Source organism: Dermacentor andersoni, chromosome 7 (genome assembly GCF_023375885.2).
Source record: "Dermacentor andersoni chromosome 7, qqDerAnde1_hic_scaffold, whole genome shotgun sequence".
NCBI classification, from domain to species: Eukaryota; Metazoa; Arthropoda; class Arachnida; order Ixodida; family Ixodidae; genus Dermacentor; species Dermacentor andersoni.
The window spans coordinates 21,248,430-21,273,684 of record NC_092820.1 but is presented as its reverse complement, the minus strand read 5'-3'; the positions used below and the strand labels follow the sequence as shown (position 1 = coordinate 21,273,684).

At 46.1% G+C, this 25,255-nt stretch overlaps 1 protein-coding gene and 1 long non-coding RNA gene across 3 annotated transcripts; both read right to left on the bottom strand.

Moving 5' to 3' along the window:
- Window positions 1–597: 597 nt before the first annotated feature.
- On the bottom strand, window positions 598–3,863 carry LOC126518506 (uncharacterized). Of its 2 annotated transcripts, XR_011895917.1 has the most exons (6): window positions 3,791–3,863; window positions 3,417–3,470; window positions 2,314–2,528; window positions 1,350–1,509; window positions 949–1,071; window positions 598–689 (listed from the first exon to the last, which is right to left on the bottom strand). It is a non-coding gene; the product is annotated as an uncharacterized lncRNA (long non-coding RNA). The 2 variants fall into 2 exon arrangements; XR_011895916.1 differs by lacking the exon at window positions 949–1,071 and having other exon boundaries at window positions 3,791–3,862.
- Window positions 3,864–3,886: 23 nt separating this feature from the next.
- On the bottom strand, window positions 3,887–9,728 carry LOC129381839 (uncharacterized). The gene is made up of 9 exons (XM_072289421.1): window positions 9,538–9,728; window positions 8,085–8,246; window positions 7,748–7,831; window positions 7,139–7,219; window positions 4,922–4,999; window positions 4,173–4,238; window positions 4,066–4,110; window positions 3,948–3,983; window positions 3,887–3,891 (listed from the first exon to the last, which is right to left on the bottom strand). Exons 1-9 carry the CDS (start codon window positions 9,638–9,640, stop codon window positions 3,887–3,889), a joined length of 660 nt encoding a protein of 219 aa, XP_072145522.1. The 5' UTR covers window positions 9,641–9,728.
- Between the last annotated feature and the right edge of the window lie 15,527 nt (window positions 9,729–25,255).

Sequence of the window (25,255 nt, the reverse complement as noted above, 5' to 3'; positions counted from 1 at the left end):
GCACTGTAGGCTTCCTTGAATGCAGAATTTTTGCATTCAATAACGTCGTTTAGCTTTTAACAGAACATAACACTAAGGCATGCTTATGGGCTGCACATATTGCTGCGTCCAGAAGTTGATCATAATGAATGGAATGCCTTGGTGCCTCGGCTTGCTGGGTAATATACAAGGCTAATTTACACATATTAAACAGCCAATGCTGACAGGGCATTACGTGACAAAAGTAGCACAAGCTCTTGCCATGATCAGCTAGTTTTCAACACACATGCACAGTAAGGTTTGGTGCTGCTTAATTGCCTGACGTGTGGTTGTAAATTGAATTGGCTACTTCATCTATTGCACGAAACTCAATATTGAAGGTGCCATGAGCACCTTGCCCAGATAATGTCAATTCTGCCTTTTGCATCATGGATGAAATTCTGGCTGCAAGAAAATGTAATTTTTCTGTACCAACGAAAATGAATCTACCTGGTTCTAAAAAGTATCTGTAGCAGGCAATGCATACGGGTGATAGTCATGGCACCAGCTAAAGCAAACACAAATATAACCAGTTTCCCAATGACTAGAGTTTATTATAGACTGGTGGCACTTGCCAAGGCCAGCAATAAATCTTGAGCAAATTGACTCCTCTTGAAATCTTGAATTTCCAGGCATTTAATCAGAGAAATCCGAGTTCACATCCAGTGAGCCTAGAAGAAAATGTATACTGTGATGATGAGCACAGATAATGACAATGGTTCTACAAGAATATAAATATTGCAAGTACAGCAAAGTGCAACTTCTCAAACAGGCAGCCCATGCAGCTATGTTGGGTGCCAGACAGCATCCAAATTGTCATATGGGGATCAAGCCCATAAGCACGAAAACACTCGCCTTCAAATGTTAAGTATTCATGTAGGATAATAATGTTTTGAGTATTTTTCACGATAGTCTAAATACCAAACTCACTTTCAGATGTGGCAGCCTTGGCCTGCTGTTTTCGAAGTTTTTCGCCAGAGTGGCGCAGCCACACCTTTATTATACTTTAGACATCATTTCTTTTTGATGTGGGAAAATTTTGCATTACAGCCCCTGAAAAATCCACTGGAGATTACTTATACAACATTGTACATATACAAGCTGAAAGCAAAACATTAACAGTATCCAGAAACAACAGGAAATTACATATTAGCCATCTTAGCTTGCCCAAGTACAATAGTACTTGGCTCAGCTGGTTTAACACTCCTCAGCTTGACATTTACGAAGTATGCATACCCATACAAGTTTGACTTTTGAAAGCGAGAAAGGAAATTATTCTACCAAGTTTCTTTTTACCGACAATATAAACATTCAGGCAGCCAATGCCTTACTTGTGATTGTGTCAGCCACTTGCAGTGCAGAAAAACTTTTCTTTCCTTTTTTGCCAAGCCAACTGTACTGCACTGCCACTTTTTGGCTTAGCAAAATTCCTAAAATGCGCCGTGTTGCAGGTCCTATGCTGCTGCCTCCAAGACCATGAAATTGCTGCATCTGTAAAACATGGGTAGTGACGGGGACGGGGCTTGTTGGTGAATCATCAGGAATACTTTGGATGTAGCGCTAAATGTAACATGGACACTAGGAGGCACATAAAAGGATAACACACAGTGCTCTAGCAACAACCTATTCTCAAAACCAGACCGCTTATATACCATCAGTGGCAAGCAGACATAGATCACGTGGAAGCACTGAGACATGCACTATGAAAGTCGCACTGTCGAACCATATTCACGACCCACGATAATCTACCAGAACAAATTGTCACCGCTTATGCAGGAAGTCTAACTCCTTGCGAAACAACACTTGATGGCTTGCTAATGCAAAATTCACTAAGTGCGTCGATATGCTCGGCCTCAGCAATCTGGCCAACAATAATCATGTTTTCGCCATCATTGTTGCTCGATATAGAGAGGTCACCTTATTGATTGTTGAGGCAGAGCATATCGACATACTTGGTGAATTTTGCATTAACAAGCCATCAATAGCGTTATTTCCCAAGGAGTTAGCTTTCCTGCGTAAGTAATGACAATTTCGATGGTGTGATTTTCATAGCGCATGTCTCAGTGCTTCCACGTGATCTATGTCTGCTTGAGGCTGATGGTATAGAAGCAGTCTGGTTTTGAGAATAATCACTGTTGCTTGTAGCGCAGTGTGTTGTCCTTTTTATGTGCCTCCTAGTGTCAGTGTTGTGTTTTGCTCTGCACCACTATTCCTGTAAAACGTGCACTGGAATGTCAGTTTCATATATGCAAGTACATTTGAAAGAGGAAGTAAAGAGAAGAAAAAATATCAGACCAGGCGTGTCCTTGTTCCTTCATTTGTTGATATCTCGGCATCAAATTCTTCGAATGCCTCGATGTCCTCGAATGGTTTTGGGACCACATCCTTTGCGGGCCCAACTGTCAAAGGGCCACTGCATAGCTGTTGTGCAATGGCATCAAGTTGGCGCCCTTGGTGCTCAACCCTCATTAAAATTGTTTGCAAGATCTTGAAGACCTGGTGTTCAAAATCTACAAAGATTGAGGTAACAATAACAATGTAATAAAAATCTGCCGCTTACTGACATATTCAAAAAGAAATGTATGTAATCATTGTATTCTGCTAGCACTAGCCCATGGAGCTATAACTTGGGTAACTAAGAAAATTGACAAAAAAGGCAATCGTGCAATTAGCAATGAAACAAAAAAATTACATGTAAATGCAGAAGGTAGGCAAATGACATTCCAGTTTAGAATAAAGGGAAGTGAAACTGGAAAGGTTGTCTCATGTATGTAATGGTAGACCAGATGAATGGTGATATATAAAGGGAAGAGTAGGCAGTTGAGGGCAGCAGAGAATTATGCAGACAGAGTGATGAGATCAAGAAATCCGCAGGCATAGGTTAGGTTTGGCAGATAAGCATACAGCCAATTTGAGATGGAAGGTAGAGGCCATCCACCTGTAGTAGACAAGGCAAGCTGACAATGAAAACTCGGATGATGCACACTCGTAGTTTCTTGTCTATTTCACATTGACAGCAAAAATCCATGCGCACAAAAGTCTTCAATTTTAGGGTGGTTGCTTGGGCTAGTTGATAATTCATGATCAAAAATAATGTACAGCGTGAAGGACAGGGACTGCAAGAGATGACATACACAGCACTCGCAAGGACTGCAAGAGACGACATATACAGCGCTGTGTATGTCGTCTCTCGCAGTCCTTGTCCTTCGCGCTGTACGTTATTTTTGATCTTAAATTTTGTCCAGGGTGTCACACTCAACTGTGATTTTGGATGCTAACCATTATGTTAAAAAAAGCCCGAGGAATCCAGGCATGCATTATGCACAGGCAGAATACGTAGCACTAGAAAGCATCACAAATTAGAACACCAGTCTAATGGAATGTAGTTTTTTGCTTACCAGATGGCCCATTTATGGTTGAAACCGACCTGCTTGTGGGCCTTGAGGTAGGTGCTGCAAGTTATTTAGCCATTGAGAGTGAATTTCCCGCACAAGGTTCTTTGCCAATGAAATGTCCATCAATAGCAAAACAAGGTTTTCTAGTTCACAAGTTTGCAGTTGCATAGCATGCGAACGTCGAGGTTGCATTATGAATGTAATCACATTTTGCAAGCTCATTCAGCAGTATTGCCTAATTAAATTGCAACGGAATCTACTCTCTGCTGTACCAGAAAGCAATACTGCAATAGTCATGCCCTGTTGTATGACAGAGCATGGCCAAACTTAGCATTCAAATTATCACTTAGAATCAACTAAAAGTAACATGCACTTACTAGACAGTACATCAGCAGTGGGAAATGAAGCCCTGCTCAGCCCATATGATCCTGCAAGTTATGGCAAGATAAGTAACAGCAGTGCAATCAATATACTTAGTCTTACCTGATCGTGAGAAGTCACTTCTTGGCTGAGAGGCAGCTGTAAGAGGTGAGCGGGCATGGGTGCTAGTTTTCTGGCGTCTCTCCAACCCTATTTGCAAAGACAAGTGTCGATGCAACAAAGGGAATAAATTAGCATGCCATGGTACTAGAACATGATGCACTCAACCTACCTAAATGTTCATGCTCAAATGGCTGGCTCCTACAGTCGTAATGGCCTTAAAAAAAAACAGCACAAATATAGTATTGGAGCTTATTTCGATAGCCATGCATACCTTACCTGAGCTTGGTGTCGCCGTTCGATTAACACACGGCCACAAGCCTGGCAAGTCACTCTGAGCGTTGTCTGCAATGTCACCAAAATAGAAGCAATACACTGCAGTTTCGAATAAAATTATCACATTGACAAAATGTGTGCATTTTAGAACAGTCTGCAAATTCAAATCTACCTTCTCCACATGGCGTTGAGATGCAACTTAAACTGCTGTTTTCTGCAATGTAACGTGCATTTAGCGTTGGACTCATAATGAGCAATTTTGCAAACTCAATATAAATGGCTCAGTCAGCTACACCCCACTGCTTGTAGCAAAGAAAACCTGCCATTAAATGTGAGAACATGTAGTGAGAGTATGTAGGTTGTATTCGTTTACTCAAAGTGTTGAAATATGTACACAGACAGTGAGCATACGGTAGCATAAGTAGCAACTTTCGGGTGACCACTCAGACTACACCGAATCGATGCAGCCATCATATTAAATTTTTGTGCAGCTGGCCCCTTGTGAAAGGATGCTTGTGGGTTTTTGAGTAAATGAAAATTCTGACATATCCAACAAAGATTTAAAGATTTGCCCCATTGGCACCTGCATGATACATAACTTGTTTTGCTTTGTGGTGATTTTTGATTTTGTCAGTTAAATCAGCAACACAATATGTATTAGTCGATGATGGACAACGACTTTAAAAATAATTATACAGAATATGCAAGGTTAAACTTTGTTCAGCCACTTTAAGACAAACTAGAGGTCTTACCATCACATTCAGGACGCCGTGGAAAGCTCCGCTGCAGTGGCTCCCTTGCAGAACACTCAGGACTACCATGCATTCTTTCTGCACAAGAACACAAGGCATCACTTCAGCTGGGTCCAATTGCTTGTAATTCTTAATTTAATTTTATGTAATTCACAATTCTTAATTGTAATTGCTTGTAATTTATAACTAAATGCCAGAACATGTGGTAAAAGTTTGTAGGTTGTATTCATTTATGAAAAGTGTCAAAATATGTAAACAACGAGAAGGGGATTAACTGAGGGGCCCCGATAATCACGAGAAGCCTACAAACAAAGACACGAAGGAAAACATGGGGGAAATTACTTGTAGTTACTAATGGAATTAAAGAAATCATTAATTAACGGATATGAAGGTAGATGAAAAAACAACTTGCCACAGGTGGGGAACGATCCCACGTCTTCGGATTATGGGTGCGATGCTCTAACCAATGGAGTTACCGCAGTGCCGTTTCCCCATCCACTTTCTTGGGTATTTACCTTGGGAGTGTTAGCTTGCGCCGCCACTCACAAACCTTGTCAACGGATGTGGAACATCCTTTCTGCTGCAGGCGTCACGAGTACGTGATCTTTTTGGGTGAAGGCAACTGGTCAATAAACCCCCACATGCTACCTGAAGGCACCAATCTTGCCAGATTCGAGACCCTCAAGTGGTCAATAAACCCATGCATGCTACCTGAAAGTATCGATGTTGCCGGATTCCAGACCCTTGTTGAGGGTCTCGAATCTGGCAACATCAATGCCTTCAGGTGGCATGGAGTGTTTCGTATCTGGCAACATTGATGCCTTCAGGAAGCACGCGTGGGTTTATTGACCAGTTGCCTTCAACCAAAAAAATCACGTACTCGTGACGCCTGCGGCAGAAAGGATGTTCCAATCAGCCGCTAAGGTTTGCGAGTGGTAGCACTTGCTAACACTCCCAACGTTACTTGTAGTAAAACAAATACCCAAGAAAGTGGATGGGGAAATGGCACCGCGGTAGCTCAATTGGCTAGAGCATCGCATGCGTACCGACGGATCATTCCCCACCTGTGGCAAGTTGTTTTTTCATCCACCTTCATTGCCATTAATTTATCATTTCTTTAATTCAATTAGTGCATAAAAATAATTTCCCTATCCCTATGTTGTCCTTGGAGTCTTTGTTGGCTTCTCAAAATATGTAAACACACATCCTCATTTATGTTGTACCAAGATAATTTTTCTATTAATAACGAATGTGACACAACATGAAATGCTTTTCAGATGTCAAGAAATATACAGTCAACAGAATGTCCTATATCCCGTGCACTCGTTAAGTGATGAACGAATTCTGTAATCTGGGTGACACACGAGTAACCGCTGCGAAAACCATGCTGATGGGTATTTAAGAATGAGCATGCACTAAGATGACTCATATTAGTATAAAACTTCTGCTCAAAAACTTTACATGTCACACTGGTCAAAGACACTGGTCAATAATTTGAAACAATATTTAAAAGTCCTGATTTAAGATAGGCACAACATTTGCAAGTTTTCATTCATCAGGTAAAAATCAGTCTTATGACTTGGTGAAGAAAATCTGCAGCTACTTTGACAAAGAAAAAACACAAGAAAAGAGCAGGATCATGGGTAAACTGTCTGGTGTAGTAGCACTGTTTTCTTTCAAGCATTCCTAAGAATGACACGATTCCTCGCTCTTCAAATAGAACAACTGCCATGGGTTTGGTACTGATAAAGTCAGGGCAATAGTCGGCCGGGCAAATGTTGCTTTCAGCAGTAGAAAATACCAAGCTGAAAAGCGCCTTAAGGCACTTCACTTTCTCCAGACTATAGTGAACAATAATTCCGTCAAGATGAAGTGGTGGGACGGACAACCCACCCTTCCTATTTTTTAAAATATATACTGCCAAAATCCTTTAGGGTGACCAAAGGACTAGAAGTAGGCAAATTTGACTTTTTGAACCAAGCTATTCATATCTTTTGTAATCTTTCTGAACTGATTCTTGCAATTATTTTCTTTTTAGGCATGCATATAGATGTCTCTCTTCAACGCATCTGCGCACCTCTTTTGTAAACCATGGCTTGCTTTTGGTGCGACGTTTCGTCAACACCCATGACAGCACGTATCGTTCAAGCAGATCAAAAAGGTTATCTTTCAGTGTGCTGAAACACAAGCTAACCCAACACAAGCTAGTGGTCTTACCATTATATGCAGAGCACTGTGGAACGTTCCACGAGTGCAGTGACTCCTTTCCAGACCGCTTTGCAGTACCATGCATTCTTTCTGCACAAGAACATAAGGTATAACTTGGAAAGAATTCTGCTCGTTGCAATCATAACAGCGGTACTTGTTAATAGTATAAAAACATTTTGTAATACTAATGTTTCAGGTTCAATATTTAGACCCGTTAGGTGCACAGACAGCTACATAAACGTTAATGGGCTTGACATCCCTGCAGCCAGCGATGTTAAAATTTGCTACGTGCTGTGATACAAGCTCTCTGTGATAACAATTGTGAATGCAAATGTTACATAATAACAAATACGAACATGCAGCAAATGAGCAAATGACATGCCACAACTCTTTCAAGCAACAAGTAAAACCGAAATGTGGTTCGATGGCCTGCACATCACATATTGCACCTGCATAGCAAAACAAGTGATGCAAAAATTACCAGATTTAGTTGCAATTACCAAAAATTGTGGCAATGCAATCAGCAGCTTCTTTTGAGTTAAACAATGAGATGTTTAAACTACATTATAAAATTGACAACTTCATTTATGCACCATAAATGCATGCAAGAAACCATACCATTATATGCCGAGTGCTGTGAAACAGTCGAAATACTTGACGGTTCCATCCTTGCAGATCTTTCTGCAATACCATGTGTTGCTCCTGCATGAGAACATGACAAAATTGCCTGAGCACTCTAGGTGTAACAGTTGATTAGAGAAAGGGAGGGGGGGGGGGCAACACATGCCCAGTGTGCCACTCCCTGGCTATACGTCCACTGGCAATATAGAGCACCGCTGATGACTGTCATGCATAGCAGACTAGTAAACAGTATTTCACAAATCTAGTAACCCTCCAATATGAAGACCATGACATCTTTGTCACCTCTTTACAGATAGCTGAAAAAAATGCATACTTTTCTGCATAGACTGTGGTGGCTGCGGGAGTGGCATCTCGTCTTCGTCACTGTAGAGCCTTCTTTTCTTTTTTCTTTTTCCTCTGCCACGTTCACTTGCACTTGCGATGTCTGAGTTGTCTTCAGCTTTTCTGAGGCCCCGTACAGCATCATCGTAATTGGCTGAAATTCGCAATAGTATTCCGCACTGGCTTTAAAAATACAGGACATCACTGGAACTTTAAATGTATTGAAACTGCATATGTATTCAAAAAGGTTACTTGCCACAAGCAGCAGTTACCTTTTTGTTCATTTTCATGTTCCTTTACTGCATTATTTCTACACCTCAATTAACTATAATTTCACCTATGCCCTCTCTGGCTTAACTGATTTTTCATATGAGTAGGAAATTAAGGCAAAAATGAAAGACAAGTATGGCATAAGTATAAATAAATGGGCAGCATTAATTTGCAAATTTCATTTGAATTAAAATAGAATTAAAGAATTAAAATACAAGCACCGTTTAAAACAAGATCACTGCAGTTAAAGCCTCATCTAACTAAGCAGTTCATTGTGGTCCCACATTGTCAATAATCTGCTTTGACCTATAAAAGCAATTTACCCCAACTTCTCCATATTGGTACCAATGGAATACGGGAGATAGTGACTGCATTCCTTGCGCTGTAAGCAACATAGTGTAGTGCTGTATGGAACTACCATGCTGAACTATTATTGCAATGATCAACTATGGCCTACTTTGCTGGTGCAAAGTGGCAGAAGTAACATTTTCTATGTGAATAAAGATGCTCCTATTCTTTTGATAAGAACATTCAGCAACAGAAGTGTTTAGTCAGCTATGGTTAAACGCAGTACAACCACATGCCCCAACCAGTGTGGGCACTCACTTGTGCAGTTGTCCACAAAAAGGCCCTACAACCTAAAACTATTCCACTATGTTTTTATTCCAAATTGGTCATTCGCCGTCTCTGATAGGTCAGAATGTTTCGAGTCCAGCCCATACTGAGTGGGCGCCACACCAATATGGGCAGATCCCAAGCCATTTTGACCTATCACAGAGGGCTAATGGCCAATTTGGAATAAAAACAGATTGGAATAGTTTTAAGTTATAGCTGCAATAGTTTGTTTTAAGATTTTCTATTAAAATTATCTGAACAAGTATGTACAAGACGCTTAAATAACAGCATGTTCTCCCTGAAGACATAGTGGCCGACATTTAATTTGCAAGCTCAACATTCACCTTTCACTTGCTTGATCTGAAACTTTGGTATGACCTATAGGTTCTATCATAAACAGGTGGGGCTTCAGAACAGAATTCCATAGTGCAAGCTGCATGCAGAATTAGTTAATTTACATGTTTAATAAAGCACACAAGTCTACCTGTTCGAAGAGTACACAATCATTGCAATACGGCTGCAGCCTGCATATATAAAATGGACAAAATAATAAATATTACCAAATGCCTCAACCACTTCACAAGGCAGACTCCTCCAGTCATTTCCAGGCATGGCCCCAGCTTTTAACAAGCTTTTTATGTATTTTGTTTGTGGAGGCCACATGCAGCCGTTGCCATCGATCCAGTTTTTATGTATAATGGCAACAGCATCATCTTCTTCAGGAAATTTCACTACTATGTAGAGGCCACCTTGCAAAAAAAGAAAGTGTAGCAAGTAGGTGACGCCCCCTCGGACATAATCTTGGTTCGCCCGCCAAGCTCGGCGGCCTGCTATAGCTCGGCAGGCAACAGTGGTCACCCGAGCCACAATAAACACCGACGAGCACGGCAGCTCGCCGGTCAGTAATCTTTCAGCACCACCACGCTGAGAAGCCCTCCCTTGTTCACGACACGGGGTGGATCGTGACACTGGCGACGAGGATGGGATCCGTGTGACTCTAGCGACGAAGCTGGCGACGAGTACCTACGGAGCGTCCCACGCCGCCGCGAGCGGCGAAACACCGCCCCCCGTTGCTGTCGCCATGCCGCTGTACGGAAGGCTCGAGCCGTTCGAGGGAGATGGGTCCGCCTGGCAAATTTACGAGGAGCAAGTCCACGTGTTCTTCCGGGCAAACGACACACCCGAGGCCAAACAGCGGGACATTTTCCTAGCCAGCTGCGGGACCCGCGTCTTCAGCCTCTTGCTCGACCTTCTGAAGCCAGCCACGCCGCACGTTAAGACGCTGGGTGAGCTGCTTGCCATACTGCGCTCGCATTTTAACCCAGCACCGTCCACACTCATGGAGCGTTTCCGCTTCAACAACCGGAGCCGCCGGGAAGGAGAGACCCTCGGACAATTCGTTGCTGCGCTACGAGGGTTAGCGAGTGCCTGCGCCTTCGGGGACCAACTGGACTCGCTGCTCCGGGACCGTTTCGTCTGCGGAATCAACAACCCCGCCATGCAGACGCGACTCCTGGAGCTTCCCGACCCGTCGCTGGACGACGCCGTGAAGGCAGCGCTGGCAATGGAAGCTGCCGCCAAGGACGCCGGCGAGATTTCCCGTGCGACTGGCTCACCGTCGGCGGAAGCGGCGGTCAACAAGTTCGCGACAAAGGGCAGTACCTGCGGTCGCTGTGGTGGTGCCCACTCCCCTTCACAGTGCCAGTTCTCTCAAGCACAATGCTTTACGTGCGGGAAAACTGGGCACCTGGCACGTGTATGCCGAAGTGGGAGGACGAACAGCAAGCAGCAGCCGGATTCAAGCCCAGGTACAACACAAGCCCGCGGCCAGGGTAGCCGTCGCAAGGGTACGCGGCGGAGGCATGCGGCAGCAAGCTCAAGCTCTTCCGCGGCCAGGCTCCACGTCGTGGCCGAGGACCCGCCGATTTTCGACATGTGGCACACAGGCTTTGTACCGTCGTCTGTGCCGCCATACATGCTGACCGTCGAAATCTGCGGGCACCCCATTTCCATGGAGCTGGACACGGGGGCCAGCGTGTCTGTAATGGCCGGGAAGCTCTTCAAGCGGACTTTCCCCGGCGTGTCCGTCGAGGCTTTGGGCGTGATGCTGCGCAGCTCCTCCGGGCAACTCTCCCAAGTCCAGGGTCAGGCACAGGTCAGCGTTCGTTTTGGCGACAGGGAAGCAACCCTTCCCCTTCACTTAACGAAGGGGTCGTCGCCGACGCTGCTGGGCCGAAACTGGATTCATGTACTGGGCATTCGTCTGCCAGAGTACCCGGAAGCCAGCCTGCATGGGATGCAGAGCTGCCAAATCTGCCAGGAGCATCAGCGAGCCTCGCGTAATGTGGAAAGCACCCCCTGGCCGTTCCCACAGAGACCCTGGTCCCGCCTACATGTGGATTTTGGGGGCTGTGGCGGTGGTGGCGGAGCAGCCTCCCTGCGCTTGGAGGACCTGCAGAGCCAGCTCGAGGAACAGCGGGAGCTGGCATCGGCACGGCTGCTGGAGCTGGAGCAGCTTCAGCTTGACCACAAGGAGGCCCTGAAGACGGTGGAGCGGCTGCGGATAGAGCTGCGGTCGCTGCCCAAGAGCCTGGTGGTGAGCACGGCAGAGTACAAGGGCCTGCAGAGCCAGTTCTCCGTGCTGTACAACGAGAGCATGCAACTCAAGACTCAGCTGGACGAGTGTCGCTCCTTGCTGTCGACAGCCAAAAACTCGCACCTTCGCCACATTGAGCTCTTGGAAAGCGAGGAGCTCGTTGTCCAGAAGCTTCGCTCGGAGGTCATTCGCCTCGAGGACAACATCGTGCAGATTCGTCGAGAGTACGAGAATCTACGCACTGAGTTTGAGGCGTCGTCGGTGTCCAGCGAGCAGGCTCAGCCAATCAACCGGGAGATGCGGCACATTATAACGAGCCTGCAGAGCCGCAACAGGCAGCTCAAGAGCGAGGTCTCCCGCAGCAAGCGCAAGCTGCACAAGGCTCAATCAGAGACGCAGAAGCAGCTGAAGCAGAAGCTGGCTGCTGACCAAGGATGCCGTCCCGGGCCTTTGCCAGAGTCGGGAGCTCCAGTTTTCGCCAGGAACTTCCGTCCTGGCTCATCCTGGTCTGCCGGACAGGTGGTGTCTCCTGCCAGCGCCTCATCCCTGCTCGTCCGCATGCCAGACGGGGCCATGTGGCATAGACACGCCGACCATGTCAGACCACGCCTCGGGACCCGGCCAGCATCCTCGACTGCCACTGAGTTCCAGCCCGCAGGAGGACTAGCGGCAGCACCAGTCGCTTCTAGCGGAGTACCACCTACCTCGGAGGCGGCAACCGTAGCCAGTGGTGCGGCACCCGTGGGACCGGTGTCAAGCCCGGCACCACTCGCAAGGCCGACCACTACGGACCCCCCGGATGGAGCAAGGCTGGCCCAGGCAGCACCCGGCGTTGCCACACCCGACCCGTCAATACCGGTGCCCAGGCGGAGTACTCGACGGCGGAGGCCACCAGACCGTTACTCGCCTGGGTAGCAGGCACTGTCGACCCAGCAAGGGTAGAGGCAGAGCCTCATAGTGTGAACTTGGACATTTGTTTGAACTTGGACGTTTGTTTTTTATTTTAACAAACAAACTGGGGGTGAGGGGTTGTAGCAAGTAGGTGACGCCCCCTCGGACATAATCTTGGTTCGCCCGCCAAGCTCGGCGGCCTGCTATAGCTCGGCAGGCAACAGTGGTCACCCGAGCCACAATAAACACCGACGAGCACGGCAGCTCGCCGGTCAGTAATCTTTCAGCACCACCACGCTGAGAAGCCCTCCCTTGTTCACGACACGGGGTGGATCGTGACAGAAAGAAACCTAGTTTATTTCCAAAAGCATTACACTAATGAGGACAAATGAAATTGCAACATCTGTACAGCAACATGACAACTATTGCGGAACAACAGCATGCAAAAGTGGAAAAATAATATTTTCTCTCTTGAACAACACTCTCAGACATTTCTGAAGTATACTCTGAACTGGCCAGGACCGCAAGCCAGAAAGCTGAGATGCAATGCAAATCCCAAGCATTCTTGATTGACAAGGTTTTGTATACAAGTCTCTTCTTTGGAGGAACTCTCTTCCTATCACAAAGGGTGTGCCTGACTTGTCATGCACAAAGTTCTCCACAATAATAATTGTTCCATTATTTAGTGTGCAGCAGCTGTTCTTCTTACCAGCTACCAGTACAACATTGCCAGGTAATGTGGCCTTTTTAAACTGTGTGCCTTGGAATGGCAGAATCAATGGACCGCAGTTATGCTCTACAGAAAATAGACCTTCTGATGGTACCAAATTCCTTTTTGGAACATTTCTTTGCTCTGACAATCTATTGCAGAGCTGCTCAAGGGGATGTTCAGGTTTTCGTATCATTCTCTTGATGTTTGACATGTAGTTTTCAAATGGAAATGCACTCCAAGCATCCAGGGAACCTAGGTGCAACACATCAGATGCAATGTGGCTTAAGCCATGCACATTGTGCGACACTTGCTCTTGTCCATAAATGTTGATGAAGTTTCGAAGAAAAATGTTTAACAAGTCACCTGCATAACTAACCTCACTTGCAGTTGAATTAGGTGAGGCTAGTATTGTAATGGCCACATGCAGTGTAAGAAAATTCTCATACATGTGGGAAGGGATTGTAGAAGACAACACTAAAGGCCCTCCGTATAGTAAGAAGAAGCGAAGTTCAGTTGCCTTCCAGCGATCTAGCTCCACCAGACTTCGCGGCTTCCTATTAAAATCAGAAGGAATGAACTTTGCAAGTTTAATGTTCCTCTCAGAGATTTCACTTCGAACTTTAGAGCCAAGTCTCACTTCTTTCGGCCCGCGAACCCACAGAACAAGGAGTTTTTGCATGACACCTAAGCAGACAAGGTGCATGTAGTCCAAAGGCACATCCTTTACCATATCTATTGGGAGTTCCTCCAAAATACTGCGGCCTGTGTGGTGTTGCTCCTGACTCTGGTTGCGAAAACTGTTATCAGTACGGAGGGTGTTAGCAAAAGTCGGGAAACAAACTCTTCCTGCTCTATACATTCCCTTGACAGTGCATTTTGTGCAGCTGAAATATCCTGTGTGGCTCCTGATATAAAGGACAAAGGCTTTAGCAGGTGCATCACAAATTATACTATGCAGCTTCACAGGAACTGATGCATCATGAACAGAAAGGCCTTCCACCAGCAGTTCTTTGGCTTCCTCAACAAAGCACTGCAAGAACTCATTTGCATCTTGCGGTTTGGTTTTGCCGAAAAAAACACTGACAACAAATGGTTCTCGATCTTCAAAATTTCGGATGCGGCCGAGGATGATCCAGAATTGGTCTCTCGAACTCTTGGCTAGTGGCAGACCATCAATGTTAAAGCTAAGACTAAGCTCGGCAGGCAAGTGCTCACGGCCAAGAAGTGTTTGCCGCAGTCCTGCCTCTAGGCCAAAATGGTGAAATTTCCCTCCTCCTAGCTCTTTGATGTTGAGGACCCTTTTTGGAGTTTGCAGAAGAGCTCTAGCAGACGACGGTAGTGACGAAAGGCAACTGTGGCTTCGCAGAACTGCCAATAGTGACGTGACCGCGGCCTGAGGGCAGCGCGATTCAACAGCCCATGCTTGCAACATCTGCCGTATGGTCAACACATTGCTCTCGCCACTATCAGATTCAGAGTCCTGCGTGATTTGTGCATCACTGCTTTGGAGTTGGCGTTGTTCGTGTTGCAACAAAATGGTCGAAGGCTACGAGTCCACGTCGCCATCAGATAAAGAACCGCTGACTAGGTCACTCACTAACTCAGTGTCCACTACGCCATGCTGACACACCACTTGCACATCGTCATGAACAAAACGTGCTAGCTCTGGACTCAACTCAGGAGATTGCGCTATCTCTCTATCATCCAAATTCATTTCACGCTGATTCTCCACGTGACCGCAGTCATCCGCGCCGGACACGCAAGACAGCGCCTGTGTGGGCTCCGTAGCATGTGAGGCGCTGCACGCCGGCGCTGCGAAGTCATTGTGAACGTCTCTTAGGAAATGAACACACGCATCAACGCGCCGTTTTCGCTCCCGGCGAAACTGTCGTTCACTACTTTCCTCCATCACGAGCACAACAAACAACACCACGGTTTTCAGAAGGCTGGACAGCACTCACCGGCATTCACATGTGGCTCGAGGTCATTTTTTGCTGTCATGACTTCATCAGCGACCGCATCGCACTGCGCCATCTTTTTGATTGAGCGCCCCGCCAAAATGGGAGGCTCGGGCTTGGCTTGACTTCATCCCAGTGTTGCCAGCGGCCAAAAAAAAAAACGCGGGGGCGGCGATATTGAACAAAATGTCATTCTTAGCAACGCTTATTTTTTTGCCAAGCAGTCCGTAAGGGAGACGGCTAAGGAAAAATATAGCTCATTTACCAAAATTGCATCGACGACTTATTTATGCCGATGTTCGCTCAGTTCAGGCAAAACGTCTAATTAGGTTATCATCCTAACTTCATAGCCTTTTATACATAACCAGCTATTTTTAATTGTATTTCGTAATAAATCAACACTTAAACGGCATTTATTTCACAACTAGCAGCTTTCCAAGGGATAACAGATTTGTTATCCTGAACACGTCCTTTTGAGGACAATTCTAGGATAATCCTGCAACTGTTATCCCCAGGACATCTTCAGAACGACGCAGAACGGACGAGGGCGCCTCTACCTTTTCATGACGTCCCCAGGACATCCTCAGAACGACACAGAACGGACGAGGACGTTTGTACCTTTTGAGGACGTACTCAGGACGTCGAGTGTTGTCTGGGTATCTGCCGCGATCGGTGAGAAGTTCACGAGGTGCACCGTGGTGCAAGATAACGTCGTGAAGCAAGGAATCAGCGACGTCTGTCACGCAGCTGGTCGGTAGGGCTCTAGTAATGGCATAGCGAGTTGTATAGTCCGTAGCGATGGCAATCCACCTATTTCCGTCATTCGACATAGGGAATGTCCCGACAAGATCAAGGCCAACGCGAAAAAAAGGGTCGGCCGGTATATCCAAAGGCTGCAGCAGTCTGGCAGGAGGCACAGCTGGTCTTTTTCGGCGTTGACACGACTCACACGCGGCAACATAGCGCCGAACGGAGCGGTTGAGACGGGGCCAGAAAAACCGTCGCCGAATTCGGTCATAGGTCCGCGTAACGCCAAGGTGTCCAGCGGTGGGAACGTCGTGCAGTTGCTGCAGCACAGTCTGTCGCTGATGAGACGGAATGACGGTCAGGAGTTCGGGCCCGTCGGGGTGCATGTTGCGGCGATACAGGATGCCATTTTGTAGCACGAAGATGTGAAGGGATGGGTCAGACGGATCAGAGAGCAGGCGTTCGATAATGGGCCGTAACGACTCATCACGTCGTTGTTCAGCGCCAATGTCTTCCAAGGCAGAGAGCGAAAGAACGCAGATCGGTGCGACATCCACTAAGCCGTCCGGTACATCGACGGGATGACGAGACAGGCAGTCGGCGTCCTGATGTAGACGACCCGACTTGTAGACCACAGTGTATGTGTATTCCTGCAGCCGTAGGGCCCAGCGACCGAGGCGTCCGGTGGTATCCTTAAAGGAGGAAAGCCAACAAAGGGCGTGGTGGTCGGTTGTAACTGTAAATGGCCGACCATATATATAGGGTCTGAACTTGCCCATCGCCCAAATGAGTGCGAGACACTCGCGCTCAGTAATCGAGTAATTGCGCTCTGCGGGAGAGAGGAGGCGGCTGGCGTAGGCGATGACGCGGTCGTGCCCACATTGGTGTTGAACTAAAACTGCGCCGATGCCGTAGCCACTAGCGTCAGTGCGGATTTCCGTCGGAGCGGAGGCGTCAAAATGGGCGAGAACAGGAGGTGTGGTGAGCAGCGTGATGAGCTGCGAGAAGGCAGACACTTGTTCAGAGCCCCAACAGAAAGGAACGTCTTTCTTCAGGAGGTCAGTCAGGGGACGGGCAACATGGGCGAAATTTTTCACAAACCTGCGGAAGTACGAGCAAAGGCCAATAAAGCTGCGAACATCTTTGGCAAAAGTTGGTACGGGGAAATTCTGCACAGCATGAACTTTAGCGGGGTCGGGGCGAATGCCTGACGAATCGACGAGGTGTCCGAGCATGGTTATTTGGCGGTGACCGAAGTGGCACTTGGACGAGTTGAGCTGCAAGCCAGCGGTGCGAAAAACAGAAAGAAAAGATGAAAGTCTTTCAACATGAGTCGCAAAAGTTGAAGAGAATACGATGACGTCATCCAAGTAGCACAAACAGATGGACCATTTCAAACCACGCAAGAGCATGTCCATCATCCGTTCAAAGGTCGCCGGGGCATTGCACAAGCCAAAAGGCATTACCCGGAACTGATATAGGCCGTCTGGTGTGACGAATGCGGTCTTTTCACGGTCCATTTCATCCACGGATATTTGCCAATATCCAGAGCGAAGGTCTATAGATGAAAAATAAGTGGCACCGTGGAGACAATCCAGAGCATCGTCAATGCGGGGAAGTGGATATACATCTTTCTTGGTGATCGTGTTCAGATGACGATAGTCAACGCAGAATCGCCTGCTGTTATCCTTCTTTTTGACGAGAACAACAGGGGACGCCCACGGGCTGGAAGAGTGTTCAATAATCCCTTTGGCAAGCATCTTGTCAACCTCGCTCTGGATAACGTGTCGCTCAGTAGGCGACACCCGGTATGGGTGTCGGCGAACAGGTGCTGCATCGCCGGTATTTATACGATGCTTCACGACCGTAGTTTGACACAAAGGGCGATCGTTCAGGTCGAAAATGTCGGAGTAGGACTCGAGAGGCAACGGAGCTCTGCGGCTTGTTGGGTCGAGAGGTCCGGTGCAATCATCTTTGTAATGTCGTCGGTCGGGGCTGATGTAGACGGCGGAGAATGAACATTGGTCGAAGACGGCGCAACAGATAGAGCGGAAATGTGGCACTCGTGCGTCGGTGACAACGTGGCAAGAGACATGCCTCGAGGAAATACTTGTGGGCACTGTCCGAAATTTAGGATGGGAAGACATGTCTGATTGTCCGCAACAGAAACGATGGTGTGTGGGAAGGAGACATTGTGAGAAAGCAGGACTGAAGCCACGGGAGTAAGGACGTAGTCTCCGTCAGGTACAGGTGGGCAGGCTAAGACAGGGATGCAGGTTGCTGCAAGAGATGGCAGGCGTGTAAAATACGCGGAACAAAGCTGAGTTGGAGCTTGAGCAGGAAGGTCAACGGGAACAGGTAGGGGTAGGTCAAGTTGTACAACGCCGGCGGAACAGTCAATCAGAGCAGAATGGGCGGCCAGAAAGTCGAGTCCGAGGATCACATTGTGAGGGCAACGTTCGAGCACACTAAACAAAACGGACGTGTGGCGACCGGCGACACTGACACGAGCAGTACACATTCCAAGCACAACCGGAGTTCCACCGTCGGCGACCTGGAGCAGTCGAGTCGGAGCAGGAGTCAGTACTTTCTTCAAGCGCGTTCGAAGCTCCGCACTCATAATGGAAATTTGGGCTCCAGTGTCGATGAGTGCTGTAACTGGCAAACCATCCACGTCCACGTCCAGAAGGTTCTGATTCGTAGGCAGGGTCAGCAGAGGAATTTCAGGCCGGTGTTCTAGAGCAGCGTCACCTCCAGGAGCTGCCCCAGTTAGTTTCCCGTCGGAGAGCGGCGACGGTAAGCTGGGGATGGAGAGCAACGCAGCTGGGGCGAATGGGAGCGGCGACTATGGGCCCGTACATGGTCGCTCCGCACGTCCGTTCCGCCCTCGTCCGGTCGCATGCGGATGGCTCTCTACTGGTGAGCGAGGAGCGGTCGCAAGTTTCCCTTCCGCACGCCAGCTCGTCTCTCATTGGCTGGTCCGAGGCGGACGGTTTGGCTGTCGTCACAGCAAACATGGCGCGAGCTCGAAGCGAAGCGAAGCGGGGACGGAAGGCCTAAGCTACAGCCGCGTCAGAAACAGTATATTTTTTCTCCTTTTTGTGATATTTACTAGTTATCTGGCACCCACGGAGATAGTCATCGAAAGCAGCAAGCCGGCGTACCCTTCCAGACCTCATCAGTGCGTGCGATCGCCAACATAAACAGACGGAGCGCAGGAAGTGTGTGTTGTGTTTACGAGAGCCTCGGAAGAAATATTTGAAGCCGTCGACTTCATGATATTTTGTTCCATGCTTCGCGTGCGTGTCGCAAACGAGAAGTCCATCACATACACGTGCATTCTGAGCAGCAGGACACATGTACAGTGCGTGGCGAAATAACTAGCGTCCGATTGGCGCACCCAGCGTACACGTTTGGTTTCTGCTCTGTGTATGCGGATCGTTGCCGCGAAGTGGTGAACGCCAGCCCTTCGCAACTTTCAGAAGTAATGATACGATCAGTAGCGATAAATGTTTATCGCCTTGTTATCGCTGCCATTCCGCGTGTGCTATACTGCGCGTGAGCCGTTTTGCCGGCTGCGACGCGTCGAGGTGACCGCGACGTTCGAGCTGTGTTCTTGCTGTTATGAAGTGCGTTTGCAAGCTACAAACCGTGATATGTATGTGCGATGTGTCGCAGCGTTGCTGGGTGTAGAAGTACTCGTTCTACGCGATGTGTGTTTGCTCAGAAGTGAACTGTGCAGAAGTGTTGCCGATCGCGTTTTCATATTTAGTACCCTTACAGATAAGCCCTATCACACCGGTCTTTTCTGCTTCGTACATCTATCGTTTCTTTCAAAGGTTGTTACTGCACGGTTGAAGATGCTTCTATCGGTGGGGGGAAATTAGGGAACATCATAATAATTGCATACGTCAAGACGTTCAGCGCTGTCGTGAAATGTGGACGCACCTGAGAGCACTAATGTCATGAATGCAAATTTCTGGCAGCCTTGATTTTCATAATGTGGAAACTAGTGTGAAGATCAAGAATTTCTAGATTTCACGAAGTAAATTGCTTTATATATTGTGATGCAAGCGGCTTACATAGCCAAAAATCTGAGCTGCTTGTTTTTGACTAGTGACTAAACACAGCGTCTGTTTGTGAAGACACCAGTGGCATGGTAGATGAATATATTATAGGTAAGAACTGGATACTACCTTCTTATTAACTAAAAATTTTACGCTTGCTGACAAAAAGCAATTTGAATGTAAAAATGAACACGTAGGACGAGTAGTAACAAGTAAGTGTCACAGGTATGGTGTTATAATATTCTGCTAGCAGCCAGCAGAACTGTGTGAAAGAAATTTTGCCCAGAGTTCTTCCTCACTAGCCAGCCATGGTCACATTACTAATGCAGGCAGAATTGGGTAAGCGAAAGTTTGTGGTTACTTTGCTTATCCACCCTATTTGATTATTTGGTTCGTGTCGCCTGTTTTGGCACGAGCCTTCAGTTTAAAGCGAACAATAGCACAAGTACCAGCATTATATGCCTGATAAGTGCTTTATTTTCTTTCCTCGTGTTCATTCTGCCAACAATCATTAGCAAATAATGTGCATTAAACTGACTTGGGCCTGTAAAGTATGTCCATTAAATGTTTTTCCAGTGCACTTTCATCTGCCAGTAAGTTTACTGCCACCTATCATTCGTGGGTGTGGGATGTTGGACGCTATAAGTGGCTATCTGACTGATCTTTATTTTGAATAGGCCACGGTTCCACTCATTAACTGAACCGTTTTCAGCTGCGCTGCCAGACTATAGAAAGGGGGACCTTGCCTCTTGTCATTTTTTAGCATGTTCATGGCCACAGTGCATTGTCCCTGAGAAGTCAGCTGCTATCACAATATAAAACGTGCCTATTGGCTGCTATGAGTTTATCTTGAACACGAATTTTCACATTTATGTAAGCATTAGTTATGTGACCGAAGCCAGCCAATGAGCATGAACTGCTGGCAAAATTTTCAAGTGACTCTGCAGGCAGAGTGTCTGCTCCCTATATTATGTTAGCCACACTGCTTTGTCAGTATGCTGAATTGTTCTTTTTTTGACAGAAATTTACTACCCAGCCAGACAAGATATTGCCCAACCATCAATTTTAGGCCCGTACACATGGTCACTTCTTTATTTTATGGTATTCTGGACATGACACCCATGTCTAGCTTAGATTAGCAACATCAGCTTAACTTATGCACGGAGTTGAGTTGCTGCATGTGAGAAAAAAACCACTGCATAGCTAATAGGAATTAGACTGGCACGAAAAAATTATTTGTCTTTATGGCTTGTAGTCTAAGTGGTGCTGTTCATTTGATGCACACAGTAACACGTGAACACAAATGTATGTGTACCTTGCATTTATGTGCATGTGTGTGTGAAAAAAACAGCACAACTTCTAATATCAAGGGACGTTGTACCAACTATACCCATTAAAGATGTTCTATGTGGTATTCAGCTGATCTTACTGAAATTTTATCACATGGTGCAGTTACAACATTTCATACCTTTATGTAAACCAATTTAAGACCTGTATTCACTGCATGTGAGAATGCATATTTAGGCCAATGCAGTACCTGGGGTAGCAGCTTTTTAGTTAGCTTTTGCCACAGCTTATTAGAGGGATCTTGTTGATTATGCCATCCAAACAACTCATATAAAGGTTTGTGTTTAGTATACCAGCAGTGAAATACTGAATGCAGCTGCAATTCTTTGTATACTAGTGAGATTAATTCCACTGCTCATTGTTCTGTAACGTGTTGTTCTTCAGTCACACATGGTGACAGTATTTGGCGTCATGAGTTCTAGGCTAATTTTCACATGGGTCTTTCGATGAAGTGAAATCTGCCTCTTCAACAGTCAGTTTAGCGGGAAGCCACCGCTGAACCAATAGCTCAAAGACCAATTCCTGCATGCTTTTAACCAGTTGGGTAGTGCGCGGAAACTATGTGTGATACATCACTTCAGCTACACCAATAATCACACAGCTAAACCTGCCACATATAGTTAAGTCATTGATATAGGCAGAGGAAGATGATGCACGTATGTAACAGTTACTCATCCCTTGAAATGTGAATGACCCAAACCTTCGTGAGCATATCAGTCACAACCATCTAGCAGCACAAGTGGGAACACTTGTGCTATCATAAGCGAAAACAAGTAGAATAGTACCACCGTCTCAGCTGGTTTGTCGTGATTACCTTGCCTGCAAGTTTCTTGTTTATATTGGATAGGCTTCCTACTTTATGAATTAACAGCTTTCACAACATTTACTGCGCTAATGAAGGCACAGCACAGATACCAGTACTGAAGGAGGTATATACAAGTAGGGCAGAGAACTTGTGGGTAAGTTCAAAAATAAACGGGTAAAACTATGTCGAACAAACCATTTTCACAATAGAAGATATACCATTGCCAATTAATGCACATTCAGAACATGCAATAAGTGCCCTGTGTGGGAGACTGAGACCTGTGATGCCAAAAACTTGTTTGCCTTTTAAATATTGACATAAAGAAAAATTCCAGTCTGTACTTCTGTGTCGGAGGGTATAATATCAAAGGAGAGGTGCAAAATGGATTTTGCATGTAGTAGTCCCTTATGAATGTGCTACTCAAGTTGTGCCAAGCATAGCTATTTGTGTGCAAAGCATTGCACAAGATACCAAATGTATGTCTGACGCATTAAATATCTTTTGAATTGAACATTCCGAGCTCTAAATGTGATGCATGCTGTTTTCAGCTACAAATAGTGTGTATACATATTTGACCTGCACCACAAAGAGCTGATGTGACAAAAAAAATGTGTACACCTTAGTGTTATGTTGCTTTTCATGGTGTCTCAGTTTACTTAATACAGTTTTGAATTTACAGATTGCTTCACATGTTTATAGCTAAAAACCACAGAAAACTACTTGCATTGTGACTGCGAGGTCACAACACGAGCATTTGTGTGGTATCCTTCCTGTTCATTGGTGTGTCCTTGCACTATAAATGTAAAACGTGACACCTGCAAACCTGAGCATCCACCATTACATTTCAAACACTTTGTTGAATGCTCGGCAGTTATGCTTACAAGCACATTGTGACAGCAAATCTACACCACCTTAATTTAAGTGCGATGTAAAGGGTTGTTTGTGCATGGCCAAGCTGTTCTAACGTGCCTGCAGGGATACAGCATTGTCCAGTGGCACCGTATAGTTCAGGCGTAACAGTGAACTAGTAAACAAAGCGGCTGATAATACTAAGCTGACCCATATGTAGGAGCATTATATTAGCTAACCCACACGCAAAGTTGCTTTCAGTGTACTGAATAACCACAGCTTTGATTTACCAAGTTATATCGCTGCACACACACAGCGCTAAATTTGGCCCAGAGGCTGAGCCACTACGGCCTCTTGACTGCAAATTTCTGTGCTCTCACAGTGCTAATGGGAGTATCATTCATTTGGCTACGCGAATAGTGAATAGGTAATAGAACACTACAATCTTTCAGTTTTACGCAGAGCACCTTGTGCATTATTCAGAAAACTGAACCTAAGGAACTATTCGCTGCTCTGTTATGGAAATAAAAAAATGGCAATGAATGTTTCCTCACTTTTTGTGTGGCCCTGTCTTCTGCCCTATGTGCCTTCATTTCATTGTCATGTGCATGTTAAAACAGCAACTAATTAAGAAAGACAAACACAAAACTACTAACTACATCAACCCATCAACCTTTTCACACCACAAGAGGTCACTGAACTCACTGCTAAGCTACACTTGATAATCTCGGTTTGCTTTTAAATAAATACAGGCACAGGCACTGTTATGCTATACATTTTTCATTTTCCTAAAATATGGCTGTGCATGAGCTAGCAAGGTTGTTACTACATAAATACATAAACAACATGCAGCCCATGCCCAACTAACTCGTATAACCTGAGTAGAGCTTATTTTTTATATGTAGAGCAATCAAAATAGAACACGCATGTATGATGCCGACAGTATCAAACAGTCTCAAGTCGAACATCCTTGTTTGGTGCCATGGGTGAGAGAGGGAGCATGCTTGTCAAGATACTGCTTAATTTTGTGCGCTTTGGTAATGTTTGTACATTGTTAAAATGTTAAATTAGGTATGTTAAGTAGTAAGGTGACAACATATTGGCCACCCAGGCTGGCAAGAAAGAATGCAATTGTTTGATATCACTCAAAATAAGTTTTCTTATCAGCAATGTAAATTATATGCTTTAAAATAAATACTCCCCTTGGAAACATCTGATGAGTATACCTATATCTGCATAAGGTCGCTGCTATACATACATATTGCTTTAAGCCAGTCATAGTGAATCGTACACTCACTGCTTAACCTTCAGTTCCTTGCTGCATGAAGTAACCACTTATGCACAACCTTCTTGCACACGGTGAGAACTTCATCGCTGAGCACATCATTTAAGGTTATATTTTGTTTAGAAAGTTTACAAGCAGCAAGTATTAAATTTCTAAGGTGCATGTTTCATGCCTCATCTTTGGTGCCTTTATATCTGTAAAAAAGGAAAAGGCATTCCATGCATCCAACTGCTTTAAGCACTCTCTTAAAATTGGCAGAGTGAAAAAAAAAAAAACACGAGCAAGCGTATCAGCAAGCTGTACTCGGAGCCTCACACGTGCAGTAGCAAAAAGGTGCGTCTTGGCGACCTACGCAAATGCATTCCGCGACAGATGTGCGTGTGTTCCATATTCTTGCAAGCTGTCACTAGCACTCAGAAACCGCGCCACCGCGCTTCCGGCGACACTATCAGTTTCGCGTGACGCAGAACGCAGCACGTTGGATAATTAGAGAGGTTTTGTTCAACCAGCCAAGGCAGCGCGCACTGAAGTAATCATCCGAGAATACGTCGCGTGCTGCGACGTGATGCGATTGCAATACATCTGTAAAAGGTGGCGCAGATAAGACGACTGTGCAATGTTTCGAAGAAAGATGACGGTGCCAATGCAACACATACGGCTGCAGAACAGAATGTGGCAGCGTAGAGTCGCATTTTCACCGGAACGCGGAAACTTGAAATCACATCTGCAAAAATATGCCAGTGTCGTCTGCTGTCAAAGGTCGTTGCCAACCTTGAACACCTTTGCTCCGCCGAACGGTTGCCAGCTGTCAACAGGCCGCGTCGCCCAATAGGAGTGCGCGTGGGATCCGCTCGTGCGGATTGAGCGTGCATCGAATTTTGCGACACCTTCCGCCTTTTGGGCTTCCGCACGCGGGCGGACGAGGGCGGAACGGACGGGCGGAGCGACCATGTACGGGCCCTATGGGGTGATGGTGATCGGCTGGTCGCGGTGGCTCGAGCGTTGTCAGGTGCGTCTTCAA

Coding starts and splice junctions, on each gene's coding strand:
- LOC129381839 (XM_072289421.1), bottom strand. CDS start 9,640: ATGTGGCCTCCACAAACAAAATACATAAAAAGCTTGTTAAAAGCTGGG. Junction 4,111..4,172: donor AACGGCGACACCAAGCTCAG/GTAAGGTATGCA, acceptor TTTTTTTTTAAG/GCCATTACGACTGTAGGAGC. Junction 3,984..4,065: donor ATTTGAGCATGAACATTTAG/GTAGGTTGAGTG, acceptor CTTTGCAAATAG/GGTTGGAGAGACGCCAGAAA.